Here is a 17,332-nt window from a genome sequence, read left to right on the forward strand (position 1 = left end):
GTCAGATTCAGGACTTTGGCATTCAGCATTTTAGCTTTCATGTGTAAAACATTCGTAAAATACCCACCTTTATACAAACATTCCTCACCGCCACAACCTAAAATTGTATATTCCTTCAAATCTCTCAAAGCCATTTTTTGATGTGAAACCTTTCTACTGACCTCTTTATAAAGCATTTTGAAATCTGCTGATCAACAGTGCTATACAAGAGTATTTCTTCTTCTTCTTCTTCTTCATCTCTTCACTGATGTTTCCATACCTTCATTCATCATTTGTCAGAGTAAGCTTGTATAGAGTAGACACCTTGTCTTTTTAGGTCTTTAAAGTGCTACATACACTTCTTTCTCTACCAATCTGTTCTCATAAGTATATAATTCGGTGTGTGCATAAATAGGCTGATTAAAGGAAGTGTCTCCAAACCAGACAGATTATTCAGTAAAAAGAAGAACAGGAGGACTTGTGGCACCTTAGAGACTAACAAGATTATTCAGTGTATCAGAAAAGAGAGGGATGCAATGATAAAAGATACCTTATTCCACCCTCCATGTACACCTATACAAAAGAAAACATTTTTTCTTAAAATTTTCCTACTTATATTAAATTTTTCTTTGTGCATGTGTTACCTGCAATCGATCAGAATTCAAACTCTGTAGCTGTAGTCAGCGCAGAAGCAAATTGACCTACCTTTTCTCACTATGAAGCCATTTAAGCTGCCATGCATTCATTCTGCTGCCCACTGCCTTTAAAATTAATGCATGAGCAGCAAAAACTGGCTAGATCATTCAGTACCAGACTGTTAAAAAACAAAAACCTGTTACAGTACAAGCTATTCATTTCCCAACAGAATCTACAAAATTAAGTGTGAGAATCCTGAAATTTGTCACCACTTAAGATACTAAAATTAAATATTAAAACAAAAAACATTTCTGAAACAAAATGTTTAGAAAAACATGGTAAAATCACGTAATGGGGGCATGACAGAAATACCAACTATAGACAGAAGAAACACTACAGGAGGATCTGTACTTTTCCACCGATCGACAACAAGTGACCAGCTGCTTTGTGCCTCCCACTGCATCTGGAGCATGCAGTTGCCTGGTAACTTGTCATGTGTTATTGCATATTTATTGCATATACATATAGACACACACAGTTTACCTATTAGCTTTAGCAGACAAAAATAATTTACGGGGTAATACAGGACTTGACTTCAGTGAGTTTTAAGCACGTCAGGGTCTTAATTTGAATGTTTTTCCACAAAATTGTTTGTATGTGCATCTAAACGCTAAACCATAGAAACAGCAGTCTAGAAACCAAAATAGTGTCAAATACTAGTAATTTTTAGTTCTCCCAGAATATCATGGGATTAAATTTTTGTAGTAAAAGTATTTCCGTACATTCTCTCTTTCAATCTCTGGGCTAGAACCTCAGCTGATGTCAAGGGTGCAGATTTACAGCAGCTGAAGATTTCACCCCAAATTCTTACCCTGTTCCCAGTCACTGAGTGCTTTGGTTGGACTAACTTGCCTTATGCAAAGAGACAATATCATAGTCACAAAAACAATTGTCTATAGAACTATGCAACTACCCCAATAAGACAAACTAAGATTTTTACCCTCAAAGCGATATTGTGGGGGGTTCTACATTCATTTTGTCTCGCTGATATCTAGATAAAGTATACTCAGTTTGCAAGTTTAAAAAAAAAAAAGCTCTAACTACCAACCTCACCAACTCAACTGCGCTATAGCAATCAAGCAGGATTTTTTCCATCTGAAAAACCATTATATGTGCAGCTCTTATGCTTTTCATGTAACCTTGTTTTCTTCAGATTATATCCTTAGTGACATTTGCACAAATTTACTTACTTACTATGGGCTTTCAGGCAAGGTGGGTTCTTTCCATCTTGAGCATCATCACAACAGAAACTAAATTGGGTCATCTTATTTTTTTGATAAGATACTGTTTATTTCTGAAAGGCAACTAGATCACAGTGTTGAGTACCGCATATCAGCCTAGAGCCAGATCCTCAGCTGGTTTAAATCAGTACAGCTCCACTGAAGTCAGTGCTGATTCGCACTGCGCAAAAATTTGCATTCACATTTTGCCATACTTAAATCTGGAGGCCATTCTTGAAAATTTGTCCCTACTTTCTTAATACACAGACTTGCCACTGCACCTTTTCCTAGGCATGCTTAACAGTGAATAAGGGTTGACAGAGCCAGGGCCGGCTCTGGCTTTTTTGTCGCCCCAGGCAAAAAAGGCTCCGGGCACCCCCCCGCGCGCGTCAGGGGAGGGCGGCCGGAGCGCCCGGCTGGGGCTCCGCTCTCCCCGGCAGCCAGAGCGCCGGGGGGAGGGCGGCGAGCCCCGGCCGTAGTCCCGCTCTCCCCGGAGCGCCGCGCCGCCCCCCTCCAGGTGCCGCCCCAAGCACAAGCTTGGTGGGCTGGTGCCTGGAGCCGGCCCTGGACAGAGCTATGGGTACAGTAATACCTTTAGTATATATTGTATTGCTTAGTTATAGCTAATTGAAAGGGGCAAGAAAGCCTGCTTTGGTTTACAGAAAAATTTTAATAAACCATAATATCCACAGTGAAAAGCAGAACTGACAGAGTATATACACAAGTTCTAAGACAGGGATAGTCAATTATTTTTTGACAAGGTCTAAAATTTCTTGGTCAAGGTATAGTCAAGGTTCAAAGAACAGGAGTCCTTGTGACACCTTAGAGACTAACGAATTTATTTGAACAAAGTTTCGTGGGCTACAGCCCACTTCATCTGGAGTCAAGGTTCAGACTCCAGAGAAATATAAAAAACAACAAGTAAATAAAAAGATTTCAGGGTCCAAGTGAAAAGCATCTGGTGATCCAAATTTGGCCCATGGTTCACCTATTAACTACCCCTGTTCGAAGGTTTTGGATTAATGGTTTATAAAGTGTTAACAGGGTCTCTGAAATGCAGATTAGCCCAGAGTGCCTTAACTGGAAACATATTTCACTCAGTTGCAAGAACACTTCTAAAACCCATTATGTTTTAAGGAAAATGAGTATCATTCTCTATTAAAATTAAGAATGTAGGGAAACCGTTTTATTCTATTAGTTGCATAAGAAACAGCAAGTTTCAACATCCTAATATAAACTGTTGAAGCTTTACACAGATGAGGAAAGGATATGCTCTGTATCACATACTACTAGTCTACTCACAAGAATGTGATCAGTAAACAAGTTTTGGAACATAATCTCAGTCCCCAATAGCTACAAACATAATTCAGAACCTATAACAGATGCACAGCAGGATAACGACTAAAAATTATTGAATATATCCCATAATAAAAAATAAATAAATAAATAAATATATAAGAAGAGATTCATAGCATTGGATATTGAACTTGGGCACCAGCATGCCAAAACAAAAAAGAAATTTACGGTTAGTCAATAATGCCTTCTAATTATGGCTGAAATGGACAATGACCATAGTCAACAATTACTCTTGATGTGGGGTAGTTTTGGTCAACTTTGGCTTGTTTTTAGAACCAATTCCAAGATTCCCCAAAATATTTTAAAAAACTCTAAATTATATTTGTAGGGAGATTAAACTGACAAAAAATAATTGTTACCTTAAACTCTATTTGCCCTGTTATTTTATTTTCAGTTTTCAAACAGCAAGGGTAAAATCCTAGTATACCAGAAATCAGTGCAGGTTTTGCCACTGATCATCATGGAACCAGGACCTGGCCTCATGTATCTTTTACTTTTATTTTATAAACCATCAAATGTTTCAGTCTGTGGGGATTTTCATAGCACACATTGGTATAGGAAACAGTCTTTTACCACAGAGACTCAACCACAGCAGCTCTGTCAACTCTTGTCATGGAAAACCATAAATAACCGACCAATCCTGGCCTACATTTTGAAACCATTACCCCAACCATGTACCTGCTGTGGTTTTTTGCTTTGAAAGCTAGCTGACATGGGAAGATTGCAGATAGCTACATTCCCCAGGGCCACTTATTAGTTCTTTTCAGTCAGGTAAGTGGGGTAGGAAATCATATTTGTTCATAAAAACAACTCCACCACACATCCACAAAACCATGCACTCAAACTGTCTAAGTTTTTATTAAGATTGCTAACTTGCATGCAAATTGGCCATGATCAGTGATAGAGCACATTCAGAGTTCAGCAAATTAATTGCTGTGCACTTGAATAATGGAAAGCTTACATATAATTTATTACTTTGTATTATATCAGGGATCTTTTCTCTGTTTCCATCTAATTTGGTAGAAGACTATGAACACTCAAAGAAAATGTCTCTAAATAAGAATGATCAAAAATAGAAAAATCTCTAAAGTCTTATTCAAGGTAATAATTTTGTTTTTGTTTTTTTTAAGTAAGAGTGCAGTAGACAAATATAAAACCAACTCATATGAATCTTCAGTATTTGCTTTACATCTTTATCTGCTAATAAAAAGCAATATACAAGAGCTAGGTATTATTGCATAAAACACTGAAATAACTTAAAATCCTGAAACTCTGAATTACAGTTCAGTTAAGACACTGGTTGTTGGGTTTTCTAGTTCTTATTTGTGAAGTTCTGCAACTGCTATGTCAAGAAACTTTTTTTTTGGCGGGGGGGGGGGGGCGGGGAAGAGAGGCAACAAGTATAAAGAAGCTTGTGCCTGTATTAGAGAACAGTACTGTCAGAGTTTTGCTGGCTAGACAAGTTAGGAAGTCACTACATCAGATAGCATACACTGAAAAAACTGGCAAAAGAAAACTGTCAATATTACTTTAAACTGGGTTCATTAAACAAAATGTATTGATTTTATCCCTGAGTCCTACTTTAATTTTTAAGACCAAAAAGTGCAGCCCTAATTTTAGATTTGTATATTTTATAAAGCTACATCATAAAAACCTTTTGGTTCTCAGCCTTGTATAATTTTAGTTCAGATACTGTCCCCTCTAGTGGTGACTTAAAACATTGTGTTCTGAAAAGCAATGCGGGCTCAGATATTTCTAGGGACAGTACAGTATCAACGTGATTAAAGTGCAAGCTTTCCAGAGAAACCAACATCATACATAGTTCATTTAATTAAAAAGCTTATTATTTGCACTTCCAAAATGGCAAGTGCTATAAATATTGTTTGAGAAACTGCACTGGAAGACAAATAACGGGTGCAGAATATTTTAATTCTTTAGCACAAAGTTGCAAGTAATCTCCAGAGAAAACTCTGTTCCCTTGTGACCTATGAATATTTAATACCATAGGCATACACACAAATATATCAAGAGGAACATATGCAGACTGCAGAAAGTGGTATACCAAAACACTCACAGAGATCACAGTATTAGCACTTCCTCTTTATGAATAGTAAGAAACTAAGCAAAAAAAGGGAATGAGACAATATAAATGTAGTTCTCATGAGAACATTTCATGCCTGCAGAGAATAGAATGCTATACATTTCACTCTATGTTCTGACAAAAGACCAAATATTGATCGCCTTTCCCATTCAAAACTCCCTTTGGACCAAGTTCTGCTAACTTTACTCTCCCAAAATGTCTGATTTGCATGTTCAGTTTATAAACATATATGCAAAACACCAAGTGCAATAAAGCCCGGTGTATACAGACAACTATTTATAGTACTTGATTTTGGAACAAGATTCTACAAGGTACCTTCTAACCTGCCAATACCCAAATGTGGGACACAGCATGTGACAGAGACTCAAAATGAGGAAAAAAATATTTCAGGAAAACTTTAAAATGCTCAGATTCAGTTATGTAGCATAAATAACTAAGTTTCCTGGTTCTTTATTTCCCATGTAAACAATTTTCAACAATACAAGTCCAAATTTGTGTGGAATGTAGGTAGCTTTGGGACAAAAAGTAGTGATATCCTTCAAAATGAGGTACAGTTCAGAGGTATGTTTTGCACTAGCCTATTTTCAGTGTCAGGAGAGTGAGGACTAGGATAATAACTATGAGGATAGAGAAGACTGAAAATTGTGCTGGCTGGACCCAGTATCATTTAAAAGGAGTGAAGACAATCAATTTTCTAGTAAATGAAATAGAGAGTTTGGGGTTAAATAGTATGTAAAGATAATGTTCTAATCAACAGAAAGTTAGCACTTTTGTAAAATAATAAATAGAATTAAACCATTGTCACAGAAGAGGCTGGAGGGGGAAGGACAGAGGAAGCCACTGAAGGTTGACTCTCACAGGCCAGTCTAAGCAGGACAAAAAATAATTCAGACTCTCAAAACAAATACACTCTGAGAAGTTTTACTGAAAAAAAGGCCTTTCCCCATTTAAGACTACACAAAGTTGCCCTCAGCTTACGTCAGCCAGGATCCCAGCAAACAGAGACCATGGCTTACCTCAGTCAGATAAAGTAGAAGGACATCATTTGCTTCAGCATAGTCCAGAAGAACAATTTCTCTGGCATACTTTCCCACCCCCGGAGTCTTCTCCTTCACCAAGCCCTTTCCACTGATTCTCTTTTCCTTTTCTGGTGATACTAGGCAATTCATTAGTTGCCCACAACAAGGTCCATCCCTCTCTACTGCACATCTGTGCAGTAATGGCAGGCAGCTGTGATCTTTCTCCAAGGCAGGAGGAGACCAAAGGGGAAGAGTGTAAAGAAGTAATAAGCTGCAGGGGGCATACTTTAGAACCAATCTCAATTTTTCTTGTCCATTACATTAAAGACTGCACCATTTTCTTATTTTATTTAGAAAAGCTCTAACAAACCTGGAATCACATCCAATGAGCTGAGCCCTCTGGGTCAAGAGGAAAAGCATCCAGAAGAATCTACTTACTGTTGAGTGGTACTATTTTGCTATTGAGTCACTTAGAGATTGAGTCTCAGCCTTAACTTTCTGATCTCAAAAAGAAGAACAGGAGAACTTGTGGCACCTTAGAGACTAACAAATTTATTAGAGCATAAGCTTTCGTGGACTACAGACTAACACGGCTGCTACTCTGAAACCTTTCTGATCTCAAGTTCCTTGTTTCTTCCTATTTTTTATTTTTAAAGATCATAACTGCAGATATCTTTTCTACTGCATTAAATAAAACCAACCAGCATATTTAACAAAAAGAAAATGTTTGTTTTATTCTGAACAGCAGATCGGTCTTTACAATAAAGTCATGATTTTAACTTACAAAGTCAGCATCAGCAATGCATCTTCCCTGAATAGGAAATTTTACCTTTTATCAAATATCAACTTTAAATGTAAACAAAATGAAAACCAAAAGCACTCCATTGAGATAACAGAATATATAACAAGAGTCTTCATAGATGACAAATGAATCAATTTACACTTCAGGTCCTTCTCCTCCAGGAACCAGCTGTATAAGAAAAGGACAATTTAAGAGATGCAGTATGAAGAAGCATAGTACACGTTCGATTTCAAGATTTAAAGTGAGAATTGTCAGATATGACTTTGTACATATTTATTATTAAACACTACTGAAAATATTTTTAAAACAGATGGAAAATTTAAAGTAATACTAGAACATAACACACGTGTACTTTTATAGGTAAACTGACCCATTTTGAACTAAATCATTCCCTAATTCTATTCTTACAAAGAGCAGCTAAATAATCAGATAAAATGAGTGACATTATAGCTTTTATAAGATAGTAAAATGTTGTGAAACTTCCTGTGCTTGCTAAACTCCTATTCTGAAATTTTCTAGCCTATATTGTGTATCATTTATACCATGACTGATTAATATTTGATCTGATCTCATTTTATATATGTATTTTAGCCAACAAGTCATGATTGAATAAAACTTTTTCCTCACTCCAGTGGGAATCTGTTGCCACCAGATAAATGCATGCTTAGATATGTTTCAGGAATGAGAAACCAAGAAATGTAGGAACATTCAACACAATAAAAAGGAATGTCTAGATAAAAAACTGCTACTAATTTTCTTTTCTTTGGCATTCAGTTGGTGGGAAGATTTTCAGTTTAAAAACACAATAGCACACTTTTAAAAGTAGATGGACTATAAAGTTCACTTCCTAAATGAGGAACAGTTTTTCTGCTCCTGTCTCCTCTCTTCTTCTTCTTGTGTAGCAGCAGCCCCAAATAAAGGTATACAGGTTGGCTGCTCATTTCCAGCTGCTTTTACAAACAGACTTGCTTTATAATGAAGAGCCTGGACATTCACAGATGCAGTTGTAACAAAGAGGCAAGACAGCACCATGTGCTCTCTTCAGAGTGCAGTTTAAGAGCAATGCTTTAACTCAATAAACTTTAAAGAAAGAAATGTAAAAAAGATATAGGAACTATCATTTATTTTACGGACATTTCTCTTTATTTAAAAAAAACAAAAATTGAACAAGTAGTTTTTTTCTTTAAAGACAATAGACAAAACAGATTACCATGATAGGTATTATTGTGCAGTCTTTAGTCATTCAGGTCCTCATCCTACAACATTTAAGCAAGTACTTAGTCCCTCTGATTACAGTGGGCCTTAAGCTTCTCTGGTGCAAAATCTGGCCCATAGTCTCATAGCAGGCAATAGGAAAAATAAAATATTGGCTGCAGTATCAGACCTACAATAATCAATTACTGCTTCAGCCCCGATTCGCATGCATCAGGAGTATTATGTTCTAAGTTTACTGTACGTTAAGATACAACTAAGTTCATGCTTATATTTTCACTTTTGTTTTCAAAACAACATGCAACATGTGTAATCAAGAAATTTAAGTCTAGGATTACAGTATGAGATTTCATGTGATTATTCCATCAGAACATGTTTTTAAAATTTAAAATAAATATGAGGTCAATCTTAGTTGAATGATTTAGTCAATAACTGAATTCCACATATACTAAGAACCAGTGCAAAAAGAAGTAGTATACCTGACTTACCATTGTTATGTTATTTCCATTTAGCAAGATCTGATCTAATTTTGTTATTCTTCTTCCTTCAGGTGTGATTTCACTGATCAAACATTAGGAAGAAAAATATTTAGTATATAAAGTTTACAAAATAAATCTGGACTTGTGGTAAGAGCTGTAGTTACACATGGCTCTGTAATAGGCTGGGTTATTTACCAAGAGTAACACAGAATTTAGATGAATCACAATACAGTTTTGGGGACATCCTCCACTGCCCTCAACATATGAAAAAGTTTCAACTGGCAACATGAATAATGTTGCAAGATAAAGGTAACAAATGCTTTCTTATCCCAGATTACACCTACTTTTTAACTCTTTGCCTATGTGTCAAAAACAAACATTAAACTAATGGAGAATTCAACATGGAGTTCAGGGGAAAAGAGTCAAGGGTGCCGAACAGGAAAGGTTAAAAAAATTTAATATGACAAAATGAGTGACTGCCACTCTGTGAGGCCAACTTCAGTACAAAAAGAAAAGAAAATCCTTAATCCGAGTCTACTAACTCAATGTGAAATCCTAGTAAAGACAAGGCAATTTATAGCCTTCACATGAGTTACCAGGCTGAGTTCAAAAACTTTTTTTTTGTTTGCAGTGAAGAAGAGGTACAAGAAGTTTCACCTTTTGCAAAGGCAATACATCTTTAAGTGCTCTATAGCTGGTTAGCAGATGACCTGTTACCTACCAGTCAGAATAGAAAGCCAAACCACAAAGCATGGATACTGGTGTGCTAAGCACACTCAGCACCTGACTTTGCCACCTGCCACACACAGCTATTTAAGAGCTGGCTGTACAGAATGAATTCCCATTGGATTATTTACAAATAGTTTAAATTTAAAGCCTAAATTACTCAAATCTTTTAAAGAGGTCAAAATGGTTTGCTTCCTAATTCAATATACTTTTTCCGTAAATGGGAAAGAAAAAGAAAAAAAAGCACACAAATAGCCACAAAAAAACAGAAGCAATACTTACAACTCTGTAACATCCTCTAACACCATGTCTGAAGTCTACTGTCAAGGAAAACAAAGAACTAAAATAGCCTTGATTTAATAACTTTACCTGTATTTTCATTTTATAAAAACGGTGTGGCCTAATTTTTAAAATAATTTCAGCTAGTGTGGCATATTTATCCATGCAAAAAGTAGAAGCATTCATTCTAGCCACCTAATTCAAAATATCCAAAGAAACAGCTAAATAATGAAGCTTATTCTAAAAAGAAAATTGGTAAATAGCAAATATTACATTTAAAGGATACTGACAAAGTCATCAAATCCTAAGAGTGTGCCAACAATTTCTTTATCACTCTTCATCACAATGTGAATACGTGAACCTATACACTTGTCCACAAGCTCTGTAAATCAGAAAATATTTTATACAAGATTACAATCTAAACTTAAACATATACTAAATGGTCAGCTTTTTTAACACATTCCTTTTAAGAATATGTGGCAAAACTGTACACATTCAAAATGATTACCAAGAATACTTATAAAACCGTATATGCAAAAATAGTTTTTATTTTTATAACCACTATTAATCATAAGGTGCATCCTAAGATATCTGTAAAACACCTAGAACATATTGAGCACTATATAAATATATATATAGGCTTAGCAGAATTTAATTTTCACTTTTATAATTTTGACAGATTGTTTATTTTTAACCTTTTTTTTTTTTTTTTTTTTTTTTTTTAAGATTTTTATCTAAATTTTCACAGCTTTGCAAAATTATGGGCTTTAAGCATTTCTCTCCACCCCAATTTTTAATCCATTTACATTTTCACAGCTACAGTAAATTATAGCGGATCTGACAATTATTTAATGACAGACACTGAAATTCAAAAACTTAAAGTTTTATAATGTAAAAATAAATTATCAAAATATACAAATATCCTTATAGCAAACTCTAATAAGTTCTCAAGCAACATTTTTCTTATTTTGCCCTTGGAAATTTCAAGTATCGATGGAAATAATGTTTTCATCAGTTTGTGTACAGCGAAATCAATGTTTACCAATATTTAGGGATAAAAATATAATCCTCCCAAGCTTAAGTATGTAGCAATTGACTTTGTGGTGAAGGTAGAATATTATTATTACTGTTCATCTGTTTTGGTAGTGCCCACAATGTGATAGGCACTTTCCAGATATATCAAGAATTTACGTTTTAGGAACCTTGAACACATTTTCCTTCCGTATCCTATTAATCATAAACCGTTTTTTCTTAATGTTCCTGATTCTAGAAAATCTTTGAGAGAAATAGAATCTTATATAAGGAAAAGTTATTTTGAGGTCTGCTGCTGTCTGAACTTACAAGACAGCATGCTGACGTGCTCTCCCCCCACAAACACACAACACACTCCCTGTCACACTCCACACACACCCCCCACCCCCTGCATTTGAAAAGCATGTTGCAGTCACTTGCATGCTGGGTTAGCTACCACCATGCACTGCTCTCTGTGGCCACTGCAAGAGCTGCTAATGCGGCCACGCCAATGCGCTGTCGGTGTGGACAGTCTACAGCGCTTTCCCTACTGTGCTCTATGAAGGCCGGTGTAATTCAAAGAGCTCTACATCTGCAAGTATCAGAGGGGTACAGAGGGGTAGCCGTGTTAGTCTGAATCTGTAAAAAGCAACAGAGGGTCCTGTGGCACCTTTAAGACTAACAGAAATTCTGTTAGTCTTAAAAGTGCCACAGGACCCTCTGTTGCTTTCTACATCTGCAAGTGTAGCCATGCCCTCAATATTTAACTCTGGTTAGCAATTTCAATTAAAGGTTATAGACGAGCCTGGGGATAAACTCAAACTAGCCTGAGTCAAAAGCCAAAGCCTGGTCTACACTAGAAAATTAGGTCTGTTTAACTACTTTGGTCTGAGGTGTGAAAAATCCAGACCCCTGAGCTGCATTAAGGCAACCTAAGTCCATCGACCTAGCTACCGCCTCTCAAGGTAAGTCTACACTGCCACTTTGATATTGATATTACTTATGTTGCTTAGGGTTATGAAAAAACCTGTAACTTGCATCGCTAAGTGACCTAAGCACTGTCCACACCAATGCTATAACAGTGGGAAACTCTCCCACCATCACAACTTCTGCCTCTCACGAAGGTGGAGTAATTATGCCACTGGGAGAGCTTTCTCCAGTCAGCAGTGCTGCTGCATCAGAGCAGCTGTGTCAATGTAGCCCTTCTTGTTAGGGCTACTCTACACTGGCAAAGTTAAAGCGCTGAAGTGGCAGCGCTTTAACATGGCTTGTGTAGTCACATCAGAGCACTGGGAGAGAGCTCTCCCAGTGCTCTAAAAAAACCACCTCCACGAGGGGCGCGGCTCCCAGCGCTGGTACACTGTCTACACTGGCGCTTTACAATGCTGAAACTTGCTGCGCTCAGGGGTGTGTTTTTTCACACCCGAGTGAGAAAGTTGCAGCACTGTAAGTGCCAGTGTAGACAAGCCCTTAGGCTACGTCCTCACTGGGGGGGGGAGGGGTGTCGATTTAAGATACGCAAATTCAGCTACGCGAATAGCGTAGCTGAATTCGACGTATTGGAGCCGACTTACCCCGCTGTGAGGACGGCGGCAAATCGACCTCCGTGGCTCCCCCGTCGACAGTGCTTACTCCTACCTCCACTGGTGGAGTACAAGCGTCGATTTGGGGGATCGACTGTCGCGTCCCGACGAGACGCGATAATTCGATCCCTGAGAGATCGATTTCTACCCGCCGATTGAGGCGGGTAGTGTAGACCTGCCCTTAGGGCTGGTCCACACTAACCCCCCAGTTCGAACTAAGATACGCAACTTCAGCTATGTGAATAACGTAGCTGAAGTCGAAGTACCTTAGTTCGAACCACAAGGTACTTACCGCGGTTCCACAGGCGGCAGGTTCCCCCATCGACTACGCATACTCCTCTCGCGGAGCAGGAGTACCGGCGTCAACGGCGAGCACTTCCGGGATCCCAGAAGATCGATTGCTTACCGCCGAACCCGGAGGTAAGTATAGACCTACCCTGAGGCCTTGGCTACACTGGCAATTCACAGCGCTGCACTTGCTGCATGCATCACAGAGAGCTCGTGCAGCGCTGGCGGCGTGACTACACTCGCGCAGTGCTGTGAATCCGCGAGTGTAGACAAGGCCTTAGACTAGCCCTCATGGAGGTGGTTTAACTACAGCGATGGGAGAACCGCTGCCCTTGTCCACTCTGCAGCGTTTTAAGAGTAGACAAGTGCGGAGTGGCTGAGCCCTCAGGCAGGTCTCCACACGTGTAGCTGGGGGTATGATCCCCAACGGGCAGAGAGACACCTGCACTAGGCCTAAACAAGTTAAAGTTAGAGCGTAGCCGCAGCCGGGCACCCCACGGACGCTGTCCGGGGACTCCGAGTGCCGCAGCGAGCGAGCTGGACCAGAGCTGGTCGCTGGGTCTCCTGGAGCTGGGAATCGCGGCCCCAGCTCCCGGTGAAGCCACTCTGCCCCTCACGACTAGCGGCGGCACCGAGTTAAAAACACGCTGGGGGGGGGGGGGCACTGCAGACACGCCCGATTGCGGGGGGGGGGGGGGGGGAGACTCCAGCAACAGCCACCCCCAGCCCGGGCACCCGCCGCTTCTGGTGCTGCCGGGCTGCCCGCTGAAGAGCCGGGGGCGGGATACACCTGCCGGCAGCCTGGGCGGGGAGGAGCCTAGCCACGGGGGTGGGGGAGGGGAGCGCGCGCTGCCCCTCCCGCCCTGGAGCTGCGCGGTGCGAGCCGCGGTCTGGCGGGCGGGTCCCGGGGCCGGGCACTAACGGCCCGCGAGACCCGCCCCAACCCCGTCAGGAGGGGAGCCTGAGATCGCCCCTCCCCCAGCGTCACCGACAGCAGCCTAAAAACAAAGCCCCCGCCCGGGCCGGAGCAAGCCGGGACGCCCTGTCCCTGGGCGGCGGAGCTAGTTACCGAGCGGCAGGAGCTGAGACGGGTTGGTAGTCGCGTTGGCCGCCATATTGAAACCAGACCTAACCAATCGCAGCTATCGGAAGAGAGGGCTAAGGGGGGCGGCGGGTGAAGAGCTCTCGGAGCTGCCTCCGCTAGCAGCCCTAGCCAATGGATGGCAGAGTCATCGTGCTCTCGCTGTGGTGTAGCTGGGGTCCCCGGGCGCGGGCGGCTGCGACTCCGAGGTTCTGGCTGTAGGGGACCGGATGTCCCGATTTTATAGGGACAGTCCAGATATTTGGGGCTTTTTTTTATATGGGCTCCTATTAACCCCCCCCCACCACCACCACCCCATCCGATTTTTCACACTTGCTATCTGGTCACCCTATCTGGCTGTAGCAGGGCAGGTGCCACCAAGGCCTGATTTGCAGAGATGCTGAGCACCCCTCCGCCACCACCTTCCAAATTCAATGGAAAACACAGGGGCTTTGACAATGAGCCTCCAAATTAGGGTTGGCTCCTGTCCAGGCTCTCTCAGGATAGTCCCTTTTTTGTGGCAGCTGCCTTGGGAAATCCACAAAGGTGCTCGATATACTCTGCCACCAACTGTCCGGATTGATGGGCTCAGGGTCCTCCTGGATGGCCCAGGTTTTTGTACCTCACAGATGGCAATGCTACATCAAATACTCAGGCCTGGTCTACACTAGGAATTTCCATTGGTATAGTTACATCTCTCAATCCACACTCCAAGAGACGTATCTAAAACAATTTAAACCCCACCCCCCACCCCAGTGTGGACAGCACTAGGCTGACGGAAGAATTCTAGTTACCACCTCTCAGGGAGCGGGTGTAGGCAAGGCCTAAGCAAAAATATCATTGTGGCTGCAACTCTGCACCCGCTAGCATCAGCACCATATTATAGCGGAGTGCCAGCTCTACTCTGAGTTTAGGTTGAGCATCACTTTCTGTTTAAAAGTTGACTCTACTAAGTGGTCTAAAATTCCAATTGCTTACTCAGATTGGCTTGTGTCACCGAGTATTGGGGGACTCAGGGCCCTGCACCCCCGGCTTCCTGCGATTCACCATGACTCTCAGCCAGCCAGTAAAGCAGAAGGTTTATTTGGATGACAGGAATACAGTCCAAGACAGGTCTTGCAGGCACAGACAACAGGGCCCCCCTCAGTTAGGTCCAGCTTGGGGTCCCAGGGCATCCCAGCCCACCCCCCTTTGGGGGGTCAGAGCCATCTCTGCCCCCCCAGCCATCTCTCCAGCCCGCTTCCAGCACTCTGCTTTCAGCGACCCCTCCCACAGCCTTTGTTCAGTTTCCCGGGCCAAGGTGTCACCTGGCCTCCAACCCCTTCCTGGGCTCTCATGTTACACGCTCAGGTATTCGCCTTCGGGCAGACTCCCATCCCCCAGTGCAGACCATCCTAGCCACACTCCCCTGTCAGCATTCACAGACCACAGTAAGAACAGGCCCAGTTCGTCACATCTCCCTCCTTCGAGACCGAACTGAGCAGGGCCACTTTAGCCAGTGACCCGGGGAAGTTCGAACCTACCCCCATTCCCATGGATGCCCCCGCATCCCTCCCATTCCTTGGTGAGAATTACACCAGGCCCCTCCAGTTTCACGCCCCCCCTTAGGTCGGGGGTGCTTGATGGCACTCGCAGTTCGCATGTGGGAAGGTTTATGCGGCCTGTGCCCTTTTCCCACCCCCATACCTCTGGGGTTCCAACTGGGCTGTGGTCTTCTCCCAGCGCTCCAGTCTGGAGGTCTGTGCTTTGGGCTCTCTTGGTTTAGAGCCGCCCTTTTAACCTTGGCCACCCTCCGGAAAGGATCCTTTATGCTGGGCAAGGGTCCTAAAGCTGTTTTCCCCTTGTCCCAGGCCTTCCTCCCCCTCTGACAGGGGTCACAGGATCCGCAGTACTGTCGGACAGTAACGAAGACCCCAGGCCAGTAAAAGCTCCGTAGCAGCCTCTGCTGGGTACGCCAGGTTCCCTGGTGCCCTGAGAGAGGAATGTTATGGGCCCGGCACAGCAGCTGGCGGCGATACTTCTGGGGTACCACCAGCTGCCTCCTGATCCCCCCTGACTCCATTTTCCCTGGGGGAGCCCATTCTCGGTACAGGAACCCCTTCTCCCACAGGAACCTTTTCCGGCCACCTCGTCCCATGGTCTGTACCGCATTGAGGTCGGCCAGGTCCCTTATCTTCCGCAAGGAGGGGTCTCTCTGCAACTTGGCCTGGAACTCAGCAGCTGGGACAGGGATTGCCACCTGCTCTTTCTCGCCCGCTGGGTCTGAAGCTGCAGCCTCCCTGAGCCGTGTCCCTGGGCGTTCCCTCCCCACCAGGTTAGGGTCCTGCGCCTCAGGCAAGGCACCCCCCCCAAGGCCAGGGCGCAGTGCCCCTCGCCGGCTCTGACTGCGGGTCACAACCAGTGCCCTTTGGGGGTTGCTTGGCCAGTTCTCCAGGTCCCCTCCCATCAATACCTCAGTGGGCAAATACGGGTGTACCCCCACATCCTTGGGGCCCTCCTTGGCCCCCCACTTCAGGTGTACCCTTGCCACGGGCACTTTGACTGGTGTTCCGCCCACCCCCGTCAGGGTCAGGTAGGTGTTGGGCACCACCTGATCTGGGGCCACCACCTCGGGCCGGGCCAGCGTCACCTCTGCGCCCGTATCCCAGTATCCATTGACCTTCCTCCCATCCACCTCCAGGGGAACAAGGTACTCTCTCCGGAGGGACAGCCCCGCGCCTACCGTATAAACCAAAAACCCTGAGTCTGGAGCATCCAGCCCCCTAGAGGAGCTGGCCTGGGGCCCTTCTCTCTCTTGAGCCGTTGATAAGCTGCCAGCCCCTCTTGCGTGAGAAGCCTGCCCCTCGTCCGTCTGGGCCTCTACCAAGTTAACCCGGTGCGGGTTCGGTCTGCTCAGTCTGTCCTTGAGCTTGGGGCACTGGGCCCGAACGTGGCTTCTTCGGCCGCAGTAATAGCAGCTCATGTCCCGTGGGTCCCCTTAAGCCGGTCGGTTGTCCCTGACGCTGGGCATTCCCCATGGGAGAGGATTCCCCATATTCCCCCTTTGGGAGGTCCCAGGGTGACTCTCTCTCTGCATCGCAGCGGGCCTGTTCCTTTGGGGCTCCTCCCTGCCACCCCCTGACCGGCTCTTTACAAACTCATCGGCCAGCCGCCCTGCGTGTCGCGGGTTCTCTGGCTTTCTGTCCACCAACCTCAGGTCGGATGGGCACCGCTCATACAGTTGCTCCAGTACCAGCAGTTTAATCAGGTCCTCCTTCGTCTGGGCCCCATCAGCCCACTTGCTGGCGTATCTTTCCATGCGGACGGCTAGTTGCAGATATGAGATCTCAGGGGTTTTATCCTGACTCCGGAACCTTTCCCGGTACATCTCAGGAGTCAGCCCAAACTCTCGTAGCAGGGCCTTTTTGAACAGTTCGTAGTCCCCTTTCTCTGCCTCTTCCAGTTGGCGGTACAATGCCACGGCTTTGGGGTCCAGTAAGGGGGTAAGGACCCGGAGTCTG

General features: G+C 43.4%; 1 protein-coding gene across 2 annotated transcripts; it reads right to left on the reverse strand.

The window, feature by feature from the left end:
- Positions 1-7,079: 7,079 nt before the first annotated feature.
- LSM5 (LSM5 homolog, U6 small nuclear RNA and mRNA degradation associated) lies at positions 7,080-14,011 on the reverse strand. Of its 2 annotated transcripts, XM_005302727.4 has the most exons (5): positions 13,821-14,008; positions 10,156-10,251; positions 9,873-9,900; positions 8,874-8,946; positions 7,080-7,341 (listed from the first exon to the last, which is right to left on the reverse strand). In XM_005302727.4, exons 1-5 carry the CDS (start codon positions 13,864-13,866, stop codon positions 7,309-7,311), a joined length of 276 nt encoding a protein of 91 aa, XP_005302784.1. In that variant the 5' UTR covers positions 13,867-14,008; the 3' UTR covers positions 7,080-7,308. The 2 variants fall into 2 exon arrangements, with proteins under 2 accessions (XP_005302784.1, XP_065439812.1); XM_065583740.1 differs by lacking the exon at positions 8,874-8,946 and having other exon boundaries at positions 13,821-14,011.
- Positions 14,012-17,332: the final 3,321 nt, after the last annotated feature.

Source organism: Chrysemys picta, chromosome 2, assembly GCF_011386835.1.
Source record: "Chrysemys picta bellii isolate R12L10 chromosome 2, ASM1138683v2, whole genome shotgun sequence".
NCBI lineage: Eukaryota > Metazoa > Chordata > Testudines > Emydidae > Chrysemys > Chrysemys picta.

What these genes read in the sequence shown, in the direction of transcription:
- LSM5 (XM_065583740.1), bottom strand. Translation starts at nt 13,866, where the DNA reads ATGGCGGCCAACGCGACTACCAACCCGTCTCAGCTCCTGCCGCTCG. An exon ending in GTCTCAGCTCCTGCCGCTCG is followed by an intron (nt 10,252 to 13,820) that starts GTAACTAGCTCC and finishes TCTGATTTACAG; the next exon opens with AGCTTGTGGACAAGTGTATA. An exon ending in AGGATTTGATGACTTTGTCA is followed by an intron (nt 9,901 to 10,155) that starts GTATCCTTTAAA and finishes AGTAGACTTCAG; the next exon opens with ACATGGTGTTAGAGGATGTT.